Source organism: Oikopleura dioica, chromosome XSR, assembly GCF_907165135.1.
Source record: "Oikopleura dioica chromosome XSR, OKI2018_I68_1.0, whole genome shotgun sequence".
Lineage (NCBI taxonomy): Eukaryota > Metazoa > Chordata > Appendicularia > Copelata > Oikopleuridae > Oikopleura > Oikopleura dioica.
Window position 1 is genome coordinate 9,352,783 of NC_137294.1, and position 16,703 is coordinate 9,369,485.

Genomic DNA, 16,703 nt, shown 5'->3' on the forward strand with positions numbered 1-16,703 from the left:
AATGATATGAAGTTGACGCGAAGGAAGGTTTGACTCACTCTTAAAAGAGTGGCACCCTTATTGCAAGAAGAAGCTTATGCGTTTGATGTAATATTGCTAAAAATAAGCGGAAGACAAATGCGTTAGAATGACAAAGTAATTTTATTCTGGACCTGCCGTTATCCTGTAAGTTGGATGCGGAATCGTAGAAATATACACAAAAATTAGCGTTGTTAAAAGAAAGAAACTCATTCGGGAGTGAGGACATATTAACGGCGAATTTATAACAAAGAAATGAATTCTTTCCGAGCTAGTCGTCATTTCTACCGCTCGGATCGTGCTTGCAGATGAGCTGATCAATCGTTGAGTATTTAGACACAAGTCCACCGCCTGGTGGCAGTAGAGGGCTGAATTGAGCGGTCCATGGTTTTCGTTGAATTTCGTTCAAAATGTCAACGAGGGTAAGGTACATGTCTGGATTCTTCTCACGCTAAAGCTCGCTTGAGAATCGAAAGACAAATATTATCTTACGCATTCCGTGATGGTCTCTTTTACTGCCTCCTCAAGGATCTCATCAAGTTTCTTTTCTTGATCGACGGCCTCTTGATTTATCTCAGGGCAGGCAGGGAGGGTCAAAAGCACAACGGACATATTGTCTCGAGAACCCTTAATCACAAACTACCTAAATAAGCAATCACGAAATAATACCTTGTGCAGACTAGTGTCAACAATTTCTGCTGCGACCATATCAAGTGAGTCTTTGACTCGAAGTCGTCCAGAAATATATGCAGCAAGGTCTTCGTTAGAGAACACATCAAAAATGCCATCACATGCAAGACTTAAAAAAAGTTAACAATGCGAAGGGAGATTGATCTTCAATACCAAATATATTGATCCTCGGGGTCTCGCTTCAGGCATGTTACATCTGGCTCAGGAGAGACCAACTGCTCCGTTGGCAAGCGATTTTGATCGGTTCTAGAGAACGGTTAGCTTAGGCCGGCGAATTGAGATACAAACTTGTAATCAAAATCACCGAGCGCTCTCGACACCGCAAGAGAACCATTAATTCTCTGGGTCATGACAAGACCGCCAGCTCTTACGATACGGTCCCGCTCATCATCATCTGTAGGTTTGTGATCCTAGAGCACATAAAATGACGAAGTCAATAAGGATAAGTACCTTTGTAGAAAACTTAACGGAGTCCTCCCGGACGAGAATCGATCTCGAGTCGCCGCAGTTAATAAAGAAGAAGTGATTTGGCGAAATTAGAATAGCCGTGCAAGTTGTTCCCGATCGGTCGCCCTGAGTATTGAGCTCCTTTCGCAAAATTTGATCCATGTTTAAAAACGACTTTTTGATTTGCGTAATAACAGCTTCACAGTTATATTCTCCCGAGTCCGTCAATCCCTACATGAAAAGAGGAGAATCAAGAGAAGCAATCGAGAAACAACTTACTTTCAAAACGTCATCGGTAAGAACTTGCTCGATTTTGTCGACAAGCTCGCGAGAGCAAATCTCAGCGGCAACCTTGCCAGCGTGTCCGTCAAAAACAGCAAAGAATGACCATTTCATGGGTCCTAGGGAAACAACACAGGTGTGCGCATCTTCCATGTCGACTCTCTGTCATTGGCTTCTTTATAATAAGCTTAAGATTTCGAACAAATAAATTGTCAGTTATGATTGTAGAATTAAATGAGCTATTAAAGAATCCATCGCCATCCTTGCATCGAGCAGAGGCCATACTTAATCCCATTTCCTTCTCCCGAATCGCAATTCTTCTCTGTCTTCGGTTTTGCGAGAAAGGCGCCCATGACGACGTTTAGGAAACCAAGAAATCAAATTAAGATACAATTTTCTGTATTAATTGATATTATTGATTTTTCTCGATTGACATCTAAACAGTTTGCGTCATTTCTACCGTAAAATATACACACCCAATGCAGTAAAATCAATGTCGATGAGATAAGTTGAACGTATAAAATGCTAGACAAGCAAGCAATCCTCTCTTCCCAGACTGTTTAATCCTCTGAGCCCACAGTATAAAAATATCTTAATTTACTCGAGGCCGTGCCTTAGGCTCGCATAAATTCAAAGAACTTTTATGTTTTTTCAGAATCCGAAAATGTGGTTTCCGTGGAAACAAGGCCGAATTTAGCCAAGGAAGTAAAAAAATTTAGGACTTTTGCTGATATCTTTTCTCTCAGATGCACTGACGAAAGCCGGGGCAATCAACAATAATCAATTTATTAGGTCTTGGACACGACTAGAAGCGAATACTAGAAGGATTAATTATGGTTAGGAATTGATAAAGCGATAAAAAGGCGTTGAAGTTGGGGAAAAAGCTTCCCACATGTAGTGATGGTGGTGGTGCAAAGGATATTTTACACTGTAAAATTTACAGTCTTTAGAAAGAAGACAATCAGTACGCAGAAAGGCATATTTTCGTGGTAAGTAGTGAAGATAGACAATTATTAGGAGCTTCGTATATTTGGTTATCATTTGGAATTCGTGGTTTGAATCAAAAGTGAAAGGCCACAATTAGTGCAGCTAACAAGGAGAAGAACAGTTGAATAGAAGAATTTCGGCAAAGGGAATAGAACAGGAGATATTCTGACGGATGAAAAACGTAAAAATAATGGCGTGATAAGACGCGGGACCGAAATTTACAGAGAAATGAGTATGTACAAGTTTAGGTTAAGTTGAAATGGATCTTTGGGGTAAATGAAAGTGTGAACTAAAAAGGTAACTTGAGCAGAAATTCGTGAGAGTTTTGATGAAGAATTTTTAGTGAGCTAATACTTTTTTTTCGCGCGTCTCTGTCGTTTCGGGTTGCAGTCGAAGAGCTCGCCTGACTTCAGCATCTCACCCATTTCGTCCAAGGTCTTACCCTAAACAACAAGTCAATTGTGAACAAAATCTCTTTTCTTCAGAACATGCAGCCGAGAAGCGAATCAAAAATAGTGCCCGCCTATCAAAACTAACAGTAACTGCCCGATCACCGGTATCATGCTGGTTATACCTTGTAAGTAGTAAGTAAGTTAGTTAATCAGCCTAGCAAAGATTGATGAGTATGTGGTTAGAGTAAGTGGACGGGTGAAAAATCAAGTTGTGTTGCGTAAGCTACATACGCTGCTAAAAAAGAAATCTGATTGAACACCTCGACGACGGCGAAGGGTTTCCTTCACAGATATCAACTTTGAACACTTGTCAGCGTCAAAGATGCAGTTCACACGTGAAAATTGTAAGACTTTACACTCCCAACCAAATCCTAAGTGAAACTCTTCTGGTCGACTTTACCTGTTTCAATGAGTTTTTTGTGGATATCTTTTCCTGTCTATTCAAAAGGGTTTGTTGCTGACGAAGACGTTCCTGAATTTTGATTGACATAAATTTGGATACATTGAAGCTTGCCTTAACAAGTTCTTCGCGAGCCTCGTTTTCAGCTTTCGCCTCTTTTAGTTCGTTAAAGAAGTTTTGAAAGATGGAGAAGAAGTCGTGAGATTCAAGCTGCTTATCACCAAAGCTGACAAGTGCTTGCGAGTAAGTCTCATCTGTGGATTTAAGAAGGTTTTCGAGGTCGGCCATGTGGGTTTTCGCTGTTTGACAGAAAATTTCTAACGTGGATGGAACTTCGCTACCCTCAGATTGGAGTTGCTGAGATGGGTTAAATACCAAGTTCAACAGATGAGTTTTGGACTTACCTGTATTTCGAATTCACACGCCGCGAGTCCATCTTTGAGCTGCTTAACTTCGCTCCGAAGTTGCTTAGAAATGCTAAATTAGTCTAGAAATTTTAATGAAATCTACCTTGAGATCGACCCGACGAGCATCTGATAAATGTTTTGTTTCGGCTTCAATATCGTCCAGCGATATTTTATTTTTTGAGGTTTCAAGTTCTTCAACGAGGTAGTGCAGTAGTGTACTTTTACCATCCGTGGTCTTGGTGTCTCGTAATTTTGACAAGGACGAAAGCTTGAATCCAGGAGAGTTGCCACGGTTGCCTTAGACAATTTTATTCCTTGATACAAGTCAGAAAGTGACTACCTTTATTCATGTAATTTCCAAGCGCAAGAACAAGGAGAAACAACTTGCGAATAGATTTTGAATTCTTCAACTCAGTGCAGGCTTCTTTTACCGCATCCGCATTCGAAATCGCATTTGAGCGTCGTTCGGTGAACTTTTTACGGAAAACAATTGCGCACAACTTATTCTCGTATCGTAATATTTTGCCCATTTCGAAAAAGAATCGATCAACGGTCGCCATTTTGTGAGCATCATCAGCGTATTGATTGAGCGTCTCAATTTCTTCCTTCGTAGGAACAAACTTAAGAAGCTGTTCTGCCAGCTCAGCTGGCAGCTTCTCAGCAGAGTCATTCGTGAGTACAGCTTGTCGAACCTCTCTTTCGCCTAGCTTGAGCCTTGATAACAGAATCGAGCAATTCTGACTTCTTCGACCGTCAATCAATTTCAGATCGAGACTCTCTTTGGACTCAACTTCTTCGAAACTTCTAGCGATTGAGCTGCGATGATTGCTCTTCGCTTGAAATGCGGACTCGAGTCTTTCAAGGTTCAGACACGTGAGAGCTTTTTCAGGTTCCATCTTTTCGAAAATAGTGTTTTTTATTTGCGTTTGCTTAACCCAATTGAATGATTTAACAGAAGTTGAAGGCTGCGGAAATTGCTTAACGGGGGCAGGCGGCGCCAAACCACCTGGAGGTGGCGGAGCTAATCCACCAGGAGGGGGAGGAGCCATTCCTCCGGGCGGAGGAGGAGGGGGAGGCCCACCAGGACCGAGCGGTGCTGCGATTCCTGGTGGCGGAGGCGGTGGAGGGAGAACATTTGCCATACTTGGCGGTGCAGGAGGTGCAGGCGCTTGCTGTATCGATCCTGGTGCCATTGGAGGGGGAGGAGGAGGAGGCGGAGAAATAGAAGCTGTACTTAGATTCTGATCATCAATTGCGGAGGTAGATTTCATGGATAGTTTAACATCATCAGGTAGGTTTATTTTATCGGACTGCAACAGTGCTTGGAGTTTTTCTTTGAGAGCTTCGTTCTCTTGCTCTAGCTGTTTGAAATTTTCAACTTGTTTTTCATTTTCACGAACTTTTTCGAGTCTTTCTTGATACCGAAGCATTGAACGCGTTAGCTCCGTCTTTTCGTTTTTAACACGGTCGAGCTCCTGACCCTCTTTTTGCAAGCTAGCTTCAAGGCTACGACACTTTTCTGTTAGATTTTCGGATTTTTTCTTTAGTAAACGAGTAGATTTTTCAAGTTTGAGTCCATCGGCGCACTTCTGTACATTCATTTCAATCACTGTGATGTCTGGATCGAGACCATCAGGAGCTTGAAGCGAAAGTTGCTGAATAATATCATCCGCCAACGACCAGAAGGGCTGGCTTTTCAGAAGAATTAAGTGCTGCATTATTGAGAGGAAGTGAGGATAGATTACAGTCGAGCCATGGATTTTTCTTAAGGACTCGCACATATCCGTCGCCGAGTTACTATTGATCGTCACTCCGTTTAGTTTGTCTTGGAGAAGCTCTTCGTCTTGATCTCGTTGCCATTTGAACCACTCCAGATGAAGATTTAAATCGGCATTCTCATATTGCTCAAGTTTTGTAATCAGAGGAATTATACCAAGCATAAGGAACTCGTATCGAAGATGAAGACGAAATTCGACGGTATCTTGACCCGCGCCAAATTTAAGGAGCGCATTCACCAACGTCATAATTGAGGTCTTAAGCTCGACCTCGAACTCGTTCTCTCGGATAGAGCGTGAGAGGTCGAGTATCAGCGACTGGAATCTCGTTCGTTCGGAAGCGAAGTTTGCGAACTTGGTCAGGGCGGTAAGAACTTTTTTGTGGCCGCCGGGAATAAGACAAACAGGCCCAAGAATGTCCAGAACCGAAATTTTAGTCTTGACATTTTCTACATTTAGCGAGTGCGTGATGATATCTACAGCGTCCGGATGCTCGAGAACGTTCGCTCTGCCAGCATGGTTATTCATCAAAGCTGAAGAGAAAAAGAGAATAAAAGGCTGTTATTGCGCTTGAATGGGTACCTTTTATACAAGCAATGGCTGATGTATGGATGCGTGACTCCTTGACGTCTTTCGCCATTTCTTTTAGAAAATTGAGCAGGTGACTTAGTCCATGGATCTCGATGAACCTAGAAGACGATGCTCATTGAAATCTAGACTTTTAGAAGTGGAAGGCACCTGTCAACGAAGCTGAGGGGCTGCGTGCGTAACGCTGACTTTAATCCATCGAATATTCTAAGTCGACGTGCGTATTCTTCCGATTTGGATTGGTCCATATCATCGGATTCAAACGACGTTTTCTGGTACATAGACTTGATGTTGTCGATATAATATTCGGGAAAGTCTCGTGCTTCTTTAGTCGCTTCCGTTTCACTCGTCTTTGAAACTATAATCTGCCATTTCTTCTGTATAGGCATTTTGTACATGAGAACCTGCTTGTCTGCAGGGAGCTCAAGCTCCTGAACGACTTCCATGAATCGTCGCTCAACTAGATTGGGTTTATTTAAAGCCCTTCGAAAACTCATTACCTTCAGTCTCACTCGGCATAACATTATGAGCTGCGTGATGAGGTTCCTGTAGATTTGATGTGGGTTGGGTAAGCGGCTCTTTTACTATAAACAGTTTTACGACCAGCAGTGTATATTTGAACTTACCTATATTTATTTCATCAGGAGAGTTTGGCCGAAAACACCCGCATAATCCCATAAAACCTGATTTTTTTCGTGGCCTTGGCATCGTGGCCACTTTTAGGGATCCGTATTTTCAATCGTTCTAAATATGACTTACTAGATCCAAATCATAAGTAGGTCTGTTTATCTAAAACTTGAACTACTGTAGTTCAACTACAGATTAAAATGACAGGTTTGTTTCAGTGAAGTATGCTCATCATTGTAAGGGAAATGTACGGAAGATGGGGTGTAGGGCGGCTTCGTTCGCAATTTGCGTTCGTAATTTGCGAACGCCGTTCGCAAAATGGCCTTTGCGAACGAAGCCGCCCGCCACCCGGAAGATGAGATAGATAATATATGGTGGCGTGTAAAATGTGGCAGTTCTAAGGCGCGCGACCTGAATATAAATTTCATTTCATGAATTGAACTCTCATCCACCTTTTAGTTTGTGATTGATCTAATTGCCCCGGCTTAAGTTCTTTTCAAAGTAACGGAAAACTGCTTTTCGAAAGTGCTGGTGTGCTGTCTTCAAGGGAATGATAAGCTGAGATCCTGGATGATTTGCGTCCTTGAAGATATAGTAGCTCTTATCCTCGATGTGAGTGACGCCGGCGATCGTTGGCGATTTCAATGTTTTAATTGAAATAATTTCACCAGGATCTTCTTTTTCTTCTTCCGCATCTTCTTCTCCAACCGTCGAGTCATCTGATTCTTCATCAGCTTCTTCATCAGCTTCTTCATCAGTTTCTTCTTCAGTTTCTTCGTCTGAACTTTCATCTTCAGATTCATCGGAATCGTCTCGCTTCTTGTTCTTTTTTGCTTCCGGGTTATCATTGAGGCTATCGATGTACTCAGTCATGAAGTCGAAAATGATCGAGGGTTGTTTGCTGTAGACCTCATCAACCGACACATAATCACAAATGGTCGGTTTTCCAAAACGCGTTTTCCATTTGATCAAAACTTCTAACTCGCCAAATTGTTCAACGAAGCCGACAATTTTTTCGAATTTGAGGTTACGTGCGAATCCTTCGCGTCGATCATTCCCGTGCTGTCTAACTCGTGTCAGCTTATTCTAGAAAATTACTGTAAATCAAGTTCGTATTTTAATCGTACCCTATGGATTTTTCGAAAGTACTCTTCACGAAGTATGTCGCAATTAACTAGATTTTCTTCCGGTTCCCAAGTATTTTCGCTGGGTGGATAGTTTTTCCACTTGACTAAATACTCCATTCTCTGGTGTTTTTCATTGAAGTGATGTTTTTTAATCGCTTCGATGCTGTATTCTTTGTCTTTTCCTGTAGGAATAATCACACACGGAGCAGCAACATATTCCTCTATAGTGTCTATGCTGTCACCGACCATAAGTGGACCCCTTCGACGCGAAACCGGGCGGCTCGGCGGCGGAGGAGGAGTGGGTGGCCTCTCATCATCGTCTGAGAGTATGATCACGTCAGAGGTGGAAGGGTTCATCTCATGGGTTGTCACGCTTCCATTTTCAGATAATGCTTCGAGCTTTGGTTCCTCTTTAATGCTCGTTGCCCTTCGGTTAGCGATAGTTCGACCGTGTCGAGCAATTTCAGCGCTTTCTGCATCATCAACAGTATTGTTTGAGCCACTTGGTCCTGATATTTCAGACTCTGTGGACTCGGGATCGTTCGTCGACATCGTTTCCATCTTTTTCGTGAGAAAGGCATCGAGTTTTAGCTGCTTCATTCAGAAAAAATGCTTGATTTCCCAGTCTAAATTTATCAAAACGGTAACTTCTCTATCAAATCAAGACTCCGAAATAGATCCACTTCGATAAAAACCTAAGATCCCTAAAAGCAGAACCATTCTCAAGAATCGAAAAAGAGCTCTGAAAAATGATAAACAATGATGAAACAAGTGTATTGCTCTTGTCTAAAGGAGAGTCTCACTGAAATACCGCACTCGACGCCTTGTCGTTGTGCAACATCACACATGCTCCCTTATCACCGGGCGATTCACCCACACTGTTTTGTTATATTGGCTTATAAAATATATAATACTCAGAAACAGATCTGGCGAAGGAAGGTGATTTTTATCATTGTCAGGGCAAAAATAAATAAAAGCGGCCACAATAGTAGCTGAAAGGAGAGAATTTGGGTTTTGAGGGAAGAAGAATTGGACATAGGCAAAGGTCAATATGAAATGTCCATTAGAAATTAGAATTGTGAACTTCCGACAGCATCAATGTTGAGATCTGTCAACTATGATGAGGTGAGAATGAAATCATTAGAAGCCATCAAGTGATGCTTTGTTCTAGGCAGTTTGGGCAGTCATTTTGAGCTACTTTAATTAACCTGTTTGAGGAGCAACTCGCTCTCTCTTACAATGTATAAATAGTTTAATCAGAGATAATGTCTTCTCTTAGGAAAAAATATATATGGACTGGTGAGTTGAAAAATTGATTAGAGCTAGAATCAGCATTTGTGAATCTGCGAGAAGAATTATTTTTGATGCGAGGGAGAAGCTCCATCGAAATGATTTACAATGCTAGGTTTCGTTATCCTTTAAAGATATCTCAAATACAGGGAAAACAGAATAAGTCTAAGAACTTGTGCATTCAGAAAGGACACATGCACAAGCTAGTGGGAGAGAAAAATATCAGTTTCAAAGTTTCAAGTTTGACACGGAAACGGAGGGCGTTTGCTGGGTCTAATGATGTTAACTCACAATCCATTGAAGGCAGTCATTAACTGGTCGTTAACATTTTCCTGTTGCGGGGTAGGCGAGTCTGTTTGGTAGATCGTCGTTTCCTGAGACTTCGAGAAGCTCTCTAGGCCGATATTCAGTCCGCTGTACATTTCGTTCGACGGTGATGTAGTGCTGCCAGGCGTCGGCTGAACAACACTATCTGATACCGATCAATCGTGCCGTTACTACCTGAGGCTGTGCACCGTTATATCGGAAATACGGGTTTTTGAGATCGAGACTATTGTCTGCTTTGCAGCCAGTTTCCTCGATTGAGGCTTCGATTTCTATGTCATAGCTTTGTCGCTTGTTTGCTTTCATCAGAACACGGCCTGTGACGTACTCGCCTGCTTTAGCGAAGAGTGGAGTTCGGAACAAGCAACGCACTTTTATTGGGTCACAGATGCATTCGTGCACGATATACCATTACAAAAGTTCAAAGATCAAGCAAAGTGTCCCTGGCCTTGGTACCAATGAGTAAGTGGCTGATTGGGAGCCGTTGACAACCAAACGGTCGTGTAAGAGCCGCAGAACGCAACGTCGAACCAAAAGGCAAGCCCATGAATTGTACCTGATGTATGCACTTGAAATTTGACTGGAATGTCGAGCACATGAAGGTCTTCTTCAGAAGCCTTCTTAAAGTCGACAGAGTATTTGACTGATTTTGCCATAAGAATGCTGACGTCTATAAGTAAAAGTCCCGGTAAAAGCGATTGAAATTGAATGCTTACCAAAAGTATCAACAATGGGCTGTTTAAAGTACTCAGCTACCGCATCATCTCTGAGCGAGGACAAGTCGACTCCGTGAAAACTTTGTTGATACCAGAAATTTGCCTTTTGAAACTGCTCCATATACAACGCCTCGTCCGTGAATGGCGCTACATGAAGATCTCCGATTGATGGAAACATAAGTCCGTCTTCTTTGAGGAACTAGGCAAGAGATATTTTTAGGAGAGAGAGTAGCCCTTATACGGTTATACCTTTCTAGCGTGGATGAATGTTTCCAGCATTCGTTCGTTATAAAGCATGTAACCCATTGGCTCTGAGATGATCATATCGACCTTTTCTGGAAGCTCGACTTCTTCAATTTTCGAAGCAATTACTTTAATTCTACCAGCGTATTGCGACGAGCTGACCAGTTTTTCGGTGTGCACTGCCATGCTCGAAGCCTAGAAAAAGTAACTGAAGGAGTAAACTACCTCTGATGTACCTCGACCGCATAGACTTTTTCCGCGCCCGCTTGCATCGCGAAAAAGGAGAGGATACCCGAGCCAGCTCCGACATCAAGGACGATCTATAAAAAAGTAATGATGCACTATCGAGAGGGACAAAAACCTTGTCTTTGAAGTCAACAAAGTTTTGCACCATCGCCTTCTGGTAGGTTCCTTTACGCAGAGTTCGATGACAGTAATTTGCTTGTGCGGGTAATCATTCCCATAGAGTCGCTGACTCAAATATACCAATAGTATTTGCATTAAACCTTTAATTGCTTTAACTGCTTTTTTAAAACTTGAGACAACTATTGCTGATTGATGTAAAAGTAAGCAGAGAGCTACTTTCTCTGTCTGGTTTCGAACTCTGCCTGTTCGAATGTAGTCTTGCATCATGTTTTGCTGCTGAGAGAGATAACCATAGAACTGGAAGTATTGATCGGAGCTGGAAATTTCTGTTCGTTTATCGAAGACACAGCCACTTTGATCTCTAAATGCACCATTGCCGGAATTGTTGACGGACCAAAAGAAAACCGGAAATCTATAAATTGTCGGAAGAGCTTAGCATCATCTTCGTTCTCGAATTCCAGCGTCAACTGCGCGTCTCCGATGATCACTTTGTTCCCGCTGCGGCATACCTCCGATCGTGCAGTCAAGACGATCTCCTTCTGCGGCGTCTTGTTTGTCCTGAGGCACAAATACTCACTCCAGTCAACCTTTTAAAATTACGATGGCCGAATTCGGCCTGTCCCGAAATATCTTTCCTACAGAAGATGTTACCTCACAATTGAAAGAGTGCACTCATTCTGCGCTCTCCTTCCGTCGACTTCGATGTTTTCAAGCTTTCCATCCTCGCTGCGGGTTGCGCACTTGAATTCTCTCTTCTTCAAACTCATCGCAAACACCGTTCTTGAAACAATAAAAGATTAGTCTACATGCATGATGCATCCAATAATCAAAAAAATTCTGGATAAACGTCAAGAGGGAGTTATTTTTTTTTTTGACAATTAGACAAGTGCGAAATATGAATTCGGTAACGGAAAGAATAGGATTTCGATTATTTAGGGATGAAAGAAGCGTAATTGGCTGTTTCTCTTCATGTTTGTGTGAAATTTCACTCTAGACAAGAGAAAATAACGAAAAGTGGTTTTCCCAGTAGGCACCTACGCGCTTTTGGTGGCTCCCTCGGACCTGCCCCGAGCTCATTTTAAAAATAAAGAAAAACTTCTGAATGAACTCCTCTTCCTCTTTTCGAGCTTCTCATTGTCCTTTAGATGATCTTCGTTGTTCATGAAAAAATGAGTTTTTTTGCTTTGAAATGTAAAAAAACGCACGATTTACAGTGAAAGTGGTAGAATAAAAAAGAGATCGTAACAGAAGAACGAAGATTTTTCGAGTCAGAAAAATAGTAACCGTATTCAAGAGTTAACTAATGTACCTTTATTCTTTCAAAAATATTGTATTTTGAATGGGAGACCTAATTATTTTCTTTCGGCATGTTTACCACTGATTTTTGCAGAGTGAGTACTTTAAACGTTTCGCCATGTCATTCTCGTTTTACTAGATAAACTGCTTTTTTGCTAGATAAAAGATGATAGATAATTTATACGCTTCTCGTTCATCTTACTGGCGCTGATCTTCGTCCGAATTCTTTATTCCGCCGGTTTGGCTTCTCGCAGTTTGTATTCCTTTTTATTCATTTCCTTCAGGTCTGGGAGCTACTGTTATTTATACAAGTTGCCAAACATAGTCGTAAAACTTTGAATTGAACTTGATCCGTTCATTGTGCCGTGCGATGTCCCATTTTGTCATAAAGGTGCGATTTTACCGCTGTACCGCTTTTTCTCCTTCGCCACGGGATACCAGTACTCGCGCACGTAGTTCCACGGTGCTAACTTCTGGCCAAACTGAATAGAGGAAAGCGGAGTAAAGGAAATAGAACCGGTTAGCGCGGGGAACCGAGCTAGCACGCTGAGTCGATATTTTGTCGATTTATCGATTCTTAGATATTATCTAAGCTCTGATCCTGACCAGCGATTTGGCTGCTGCTCTCTTTATTCTTTTGATTGGGGGTTGCACTCTGCCCCCACTCGCAGGCGCATTCTGAGAATCAAACTTTTCGATCATATCCGTCTTAATAGTTAAAACAGTCTTACTACTGCTACTACTCATTCAGAGTCGAGTACGAACTCATTTCTAGAACTTTCATGTGCTCATTTGTCATCCAAAATTAAGTATAAAGTCGATGCAAATGAGGAATAAGCTATTTAAGGTAAAAGGGTGCTTTCGGTTCGGATTGACCTTGTAGTAGATGTCATCACACGGACAAACTCTGGGAGATCGACTAGCGGCTGCGAGGCACGTAATCGATGGCTCAACAGTCAACAAGGCTGTAGTTAAGGTAACACTAGAAGCGTAAAGAAGTGGACTAAATTCGCGTGGCTAGGCTACGACACATGAAGTCGGCGGGCCAAAGAAAAAGCATCTCGACTACCTTGTCCAATTGACCGGAGCGCCAAATGTGAACTTACCCGAGCTAGCTAATCAAATCGTCGAAAGGACACGCAACTCGAGCTGGGTAGTAGTCTTCAAGGTGACCCCTATTCTGTAGGACTGCCATTTTTGAGGATTTAGGCTTTGGTAACGTGCCAACACTTGATGATCTACGGAAACGAACGCTTTCTTCACAGCTGTGCCTCACGTCTCCAACTTTTTTCGCTCCAGGACTTCAACGACAGATCTAATGGCCAGGTTTAGACATCTCTTTGCGACATCCATTCAACAATTATCCAAGGGATATGAAATGAGCGCGTATGTACGCCGGTACGCAAGATACCTCAATGAAAAGTCCGCTTCCTACAGATCACTTGCATATGACTTCACACGAATGAGAAGGTCAAACGATGGCCAGTCCTTCAAAACGTGAGTTGCCGCACATCGCGCAGGAAAATTGTTGACTGTTTAGTATGAATACTGAAACGCTGCTGAAGACCGTGCCCGTCTTGGAGCAGCAACTCTGCGCACTCATCGACTTTGATGCAAACGCCGAAGTTTTAACCAATGCAGTCATAAAAGGAGCTTTCGTTCTTCTCTTCAAAGATCTTGTTCGATTATTTGCATGCTATCATGACGGTGAGATTTTCGTCGAGTATATGGTCCTTACAGAATTGCAGGAATCATTAATCTTCTCGACAAATATTTTGAAATGAAGAAGGCGCAGTGTAAAAAAGGCTTGGACATTTACGACCGCTACTTGGAGCGAATGGACAAAGTACAGCAGTTCTTCAAAGTAGCGGAAAAGGTAAACGACCGCTTAGACGAGAAGATACTGATTTCCTCTTTAGATTGGTCTTGACCAAGGGGACACGCCTGATTTCAAGTCTGCACCTGCGAGTTTACGAGATGCTCTCAAGGAATACTATGAATCTCTTGATGGTAAGTTTGAAACTTTTGAAGGCATTATATCTTTATAGAGAGACGACGACGCAAAAGAGAAGGTGAAACAGTTATTTTCCTTTATTGAACAATCTCATTTATTGCGATGATAATTCATTTGAAGATTATAAAAATCATTTTAGGCAAAAAGTCGGGAACCGTTTCCCCAACAACGCCCGTCAGTCAATCGGAGCGCGACAGAGTGATAGAACAAGAGAAAAAACTATATGAGCAGTTCTCAAAAAATGTAAGTTAGCCATAGATGACCGTTTTGTCTTTATCATGGTTTTTAGAAGCAAAGTCAGTCACTGAGCTCATCGCATCCAGTTTCTTCAAATAATACTGTGAATCTGATGGGTACGCCGGCCCCTGCACCTCAAGGTATAAATAACATACGAAGGAGTTTATTTGGAGCTCGATTTAGCCGCGGCACTTCCAGCAACAGCAGTTCCGGCGCCTGCTCAGACGACAGCCAAGCCAGCCGAGGCGAAACCAGGTGAATCATGGGTGCAATTTAACGATCAAGACAGTCCTAAAGCAACGCAAAAGTATCAAGACTATTCCAAATATGGTTAATAAATGCCCATATTTGCGTTTAAACTGAAAACGAGTAAACGGAGAGCACTAGCCCTCAGATTATTTAATAACCAATTCCTGGCAAGTGGTAACGCATCATGGTCGATGCACGAATCCGTTCGAGCTTGATTCGGAAGGGAATTTCATCATTCCATGGGACGAAAGACTAGCAAAGAGTTTGTTTCAAATCCATTCATTTAACCACACTCATCACTTATGATCCTCATTTACCAACAAAACTTTTTGCGAAATTGCTCATCACTGCTCAAGAACAAAAAGTCTCAATCATCATGACTAAATGAATTCTAGCATCGTCGGACCTTCTTGACTTGGACATGTCCGGTCAGAACACTCTGAATAATCTTATGGCTGTCCACAGTGCCAAGCAGCAACAGAATCAGAACATAATGGCTCAGTTTAACCAGGTACTCTTACATTTTTTTCTTCAGTTTACACTTGTTAGCCCGCTGCCGGAAATATGTGGGGCCAGCCGCAGCCCAACCCGTTTATGACAAGCCCAACCCAGCAGATCTCTCAACCTAATCCATTCCAATCACCAAATCCCTTCACATCTAGCGTTCCATCAATCCCCATGGGCGGGAACCCCTTCGGAGCTCCGGCGTCGAATCCATTTGCCAATCCTGCTCAGACCACGCCGATAACCTCCCAATTCAACAATATGAGCATAGGACAACCCCAACTTCAACAGCAGCAAAACCCATTCGGTGCGACGCAGCAAAACATGTTCACTCAGCAGCCTGTAAGTCCCTTTTTCCAAATTTTCCACTCAATCGAGTTTTAGCCTCAGTCGAATCCATTCGCCCAAGATCAAAGTCGAAACCAACCGTTCAGTCTACTAGATTAACATCCGCACAAACAAAGTCCAAGCCTTGGCTCTGTGCTCTCCTGATGACACTCCGATTTTTCTTAAAGAAATTGTTCTTTACTGAATGTGCAGTACCCAAACCGTCATGCTAATCTGTGCTCTTTTCCCTGAGATAGATGGTACTTCTTCACTCTTCCGGCGAATCCTTCCTGTTATCCTTTTCTCTTCTAAAAGTTGAGTAGCGTTTCTATCGATTCGGCCACAATGACTTTAAATTATGACTCTCGTTAAAATTACCTAAACCAGTTTGCGTTATTTTCTTTAGTCTACTTGTCCTTTCAAATCGAATTAGCTCTAGTGTGTTCTGCTAGAGTAAAAATCTTCAGTTATTTTAATTTCGTCTTTCTTCGGTTTTGCATTAATTCCACATATCAAAGTTTCAAGCATGGGTTCCCTTTTTTATAATCAACGTTTACCTTAACAAGTTGCACAGTCAGCACAACAAAAGCTTAATCTTTTTTACTATTATTGATTGCCTACGAAGAGTTCGTTGGTAGATTTAACACGAACTACTGGATCTTTGGTCTTGCAGTGAGCAGGCTCAGATGCTTTGACTCAAGATTCAGTGTTCCTGGCAGTAAATCCACCGTCGAGCTCCTATCATCGGACTCCCCTGTAACTTCTTCGTCTAATTATTCATTTCAAATAATTGGCAATTCATATATTTCCCCCGCTTCCTCGCGAAGTCGACATTCTTTTCTATATTCTTATTTTCCGTGAGCTCCGTATATTTCGCGTCCTTATATACAAAAAGCAACTGTTCATTATCGCATCAATAGCTTCCCAAGGATGATGCAAACTTTATCTCAATCGTCTCTCATATTCATATCCTGCAAATATATATTATATATTTAAAATTACACTTTTATTCATGCAGAGTAAATGTTCCAGCTCTGATTTTGTTTTGCCCAACAAATGTCATTAAAGTTTGACGAATTTCATGGTTTTAATTATCATTCTACTTGTTGGTACACAAATGAAATTTGCCGATTGTATAAACGTGGTCGCCCGAAAGACACTCTAGTGGCTAAAACTTTAATTCTAACATCTTAATGATCTACTAATCTCCATTAATTCTTCTTTGGTCCTTTTCGGAGTGCTTTTGTATTCTATTTAATAAATAATATTCGAAAAAATCCATCCTGTCTCGCTGTTTTCTTTATTTCCTGAAAGCAATACGAGGCTAGTCTATTCCT

The 16,703-nt window shown here is 41.9% G+C and overlaps 4 protein-coding genes across 6 annotated transcripts; 1 reads left to right on the forward strand and 3 right to left on the reverse strand.

Moving 5' to 3' along the window:
- Window positions 1-122: 122 nt before the first annotated feature.
- On the reverse strand, window positions 123-1,902 carry LOC145710078 (protein phosphatase 1B-like). Of its 2 annotated transcripts, none has more exons than XM_081787765.1 (8): window positions 1,695-1,902; window positions 1,435-1,599; window positions 1,159-1,386; window positions 997-1,118; window positions 862-954; window positions 688-817; window positions 511-645; window positions 123-469 (listed from the first exon to the last, which is right to left on the reverse strand). In XM_081787765.1, the coding sequence occupies exons 1-8, from the start codon at window positions 1,788-1,790 to the stop codon at window positions 290-292; spliced, it is 1,149 nt and encodes a 382-aa protein (XP_081643891.1). In that variant the 5' UTR covers window positions 1,791-1,902; the 3' UTR covers window positions 123-289. The 2 variants fall into 2 exon arrangements, with proteins under 2 accessions (XP_081643891.1, XP_081643892.1); XM_081787766.1 differs by having other exon boundaries at window positions 1,435-1,590; window positions 1,686-1,902.
- Window positions 1,903-1,941: 39 nt separating this feature from the next.
- LOC145710077 (disheveled-associated activator of morphogenesis 2-like) lies at window positions 1,942-7,070 on the reverse strand. Its single transcript, XM_081787764.1, has 10 exons — window positions 6,673-7,070; window positions 6,547-6,630; window positions 6,197-6,506; window positions 6,041-6,147; window positions 4,024-5,991; window positions 3,787-3,980; window positions 3,681-3,743; window positions 3,391-3,633; window positions 3,277-3,348; window positions 1,942-2,867 (listed from the first exon to the last, which is right to left on the reverse strand). Exons 1-10 carry the CDS (start codon window positions 6,752-6,754, stop codon window positions 2,772-2,774), a joined length of 3,219 nt encoding a protein of 1,072 aa, XP_081643890.1. The 5' UTR covers window positions 6,755-7,070; the 3' UTR covers window positions 1,942-2,771.
- A 1,390-nt stretch (window positions 7,071-8,460) lies between these two features.
- Window positions 8,461-11,521, reverse strand: LOC145709657 (histone-arginine methyltransferase CARM1-like). 2 transcript variants are annotated; one of them, XM_081787351.1, is made up of 11 exons: window positions 11,391-11,521; window positions 11,145-11,297; window positions 10,982-11,100; window positions 10,735-10,784; window positions 10,610-10,693; window positions 10,380-10,568; window positions 10,131-10,329; window positions 9,863-10,084; window positions 9,592-9,785; window positions 9,423-9,548; window positions 8,461-9,363 (listed from the first exon to the last, which is right to left on the reverse strand). In XM_081787351.1, exons 1-11 carry the CDS (start codon window positions 11,504-11,506, stop codon window positions 9,319-9,321), a joined length of 1,497 nt encoding a protein of 498 aa, XP_081643477.1. In that variant the 5' UTR covers window positions 11,507-11,521; the 3' UTR covers window positions 8,461-9,318. The 2 variants fall into 2 exon arrangements, with proteins under 2 accessions (XP_081643477.1, XP_081643478.1); XM_081787352.1 differs by having other exon boundaries at window positions 8,461-9,357; window positions 9,417-9,548.
- A 1,321-nt stretch (window positions 11,522-12,842) lies between these two features.
- Window positions 12,843-16,698, forward strand: LOC145709658 (phosphatidylinositol-binding clathrin assembly protein LAP-like). The gene is made up of 13 exons (XM_081787353.1): window positions 12,843-13,011; window positions 13,057-13,203; window positions 13,245-13,361; window positions 13,405-13,532; window positions 13,576-13,742; window positions 13,784-13,911; window positions 13,955-14,045; window positions 14,189-14,292; window positions 14,339-14,426; window positions 14,470-14,541; window positions 14,931-15,046; window positions 15,085-15,381; window positions 15,424-16,698. Exons 1-13 carry the CDS (start codon window positions 12,922-12,924, stop codon window positions 15,484-15,486), a joined length of 1,608 nt encoding a protein of 535 aa, XP_081643479.1. The 5' UTR covers window positions 12,843-12,921; the 3' UTR covers window positions 15,487-16,698.
- Window positions 16,699-16,703: the final 5 nt, after the last annotated feature.

What these genes read in the sequence shown, in the direction of transcription:
- LOC145709658 (XM_081787353.1), top strand. Translation starts at nt 12,922, where the DNA reads ATGTCATCACACGGACAAACTCTGGGAGATCGACTAGCGGCTGCGAGG. An exon ending in GCTGGGTAGTAGTCTTCAAG is followed by an intron (nt 13,204 to 13,244) that starts GTGACCCCTATT and finishes TTGAGGATTTAG; the next exon opens with GCTTTGGTAACGTGCCAACA. An exon ending in ACGACAGATCTAATGGCCAG is followed by an intron (nt 13,362 to 13,404) that starts GTTTAGACATCT and finishes CAATTATCCAAG; the next exon opens with GGATATGAAATGAGCGCGTA.
- LOC145710077 (XM_081787764.1), bottom strand. Translation starts at nt 6,754, where the DNA reads ATGCCAAGGCCACGAAAAAAATCAGGTTTTATGGGATTATGCGGGTGT. An exon ending in TCCTGATGAAATAAATATAG is followed by an intron (nt 6,631 to 6,672) that starts GTAAGTTCAAAT and finishes AACTGTTTATAG; the next exon opens with TAAAAGAGCCGCTTACCCAA. An exon ending in AGCCATTGCTTGTATAAAAG is followed by an intron (nt 5,992 to 6,040) that starts GTACCCATTCAA and finishes TTTTCTCTTCAG; the next exon opens with CTTTGATGAATAACCATGCT.
- LOC145709657 (XM_081787351.1), bottom strand. Translation starts at nt 11,506, where the DNA reads ATGAGTTTGAAGAAGAGAGAATTCAAGTGCGCAACCCGCAGCGAGGAT. An exon ending in AAAAAGTCTATGCGGTCGAG is followed by an intron (nt 10,569 to 10,609) that starts GTACATCAGAGG and finishes TACTTTTTCTAG; the next exon opens with GCTTCGAGCATGGCAGTGCA. An exon ending in GCCCATTGTTGATACTTTTG is followed by an intron (nt 10,085 to 10,130) that starts GTAAGCATTCAA and finishes TTTTACTTATAG; the next exon opens with ACGTCAGCATTCTTATGGCA.
- LOC145710078 (XM_081787765.1), bottom strand. Translation starts at nt 1,790, where the DNA reads ATGGGCGCCTTTCTCGCAAAACCGAAGACAGAGAAGAATTGCGATTCG. An exon ending in CCCGAGGATCAATATATTTG is followed by an intron (nt 818 to 861) that starts GTATTGAAGATC and finishes ACTTTTTTTAAG; the next exon opens with TCTTGCATGTGATGGCATTT. An exon ending in TTGACACTAGTCTGCACAAG is followed by an intron (nt 646 to 687) that starts GTATTATTTCGT and finishes TTTGTGATTAAG; the next exon opens with GGTTCTCGAGACAATATGTC.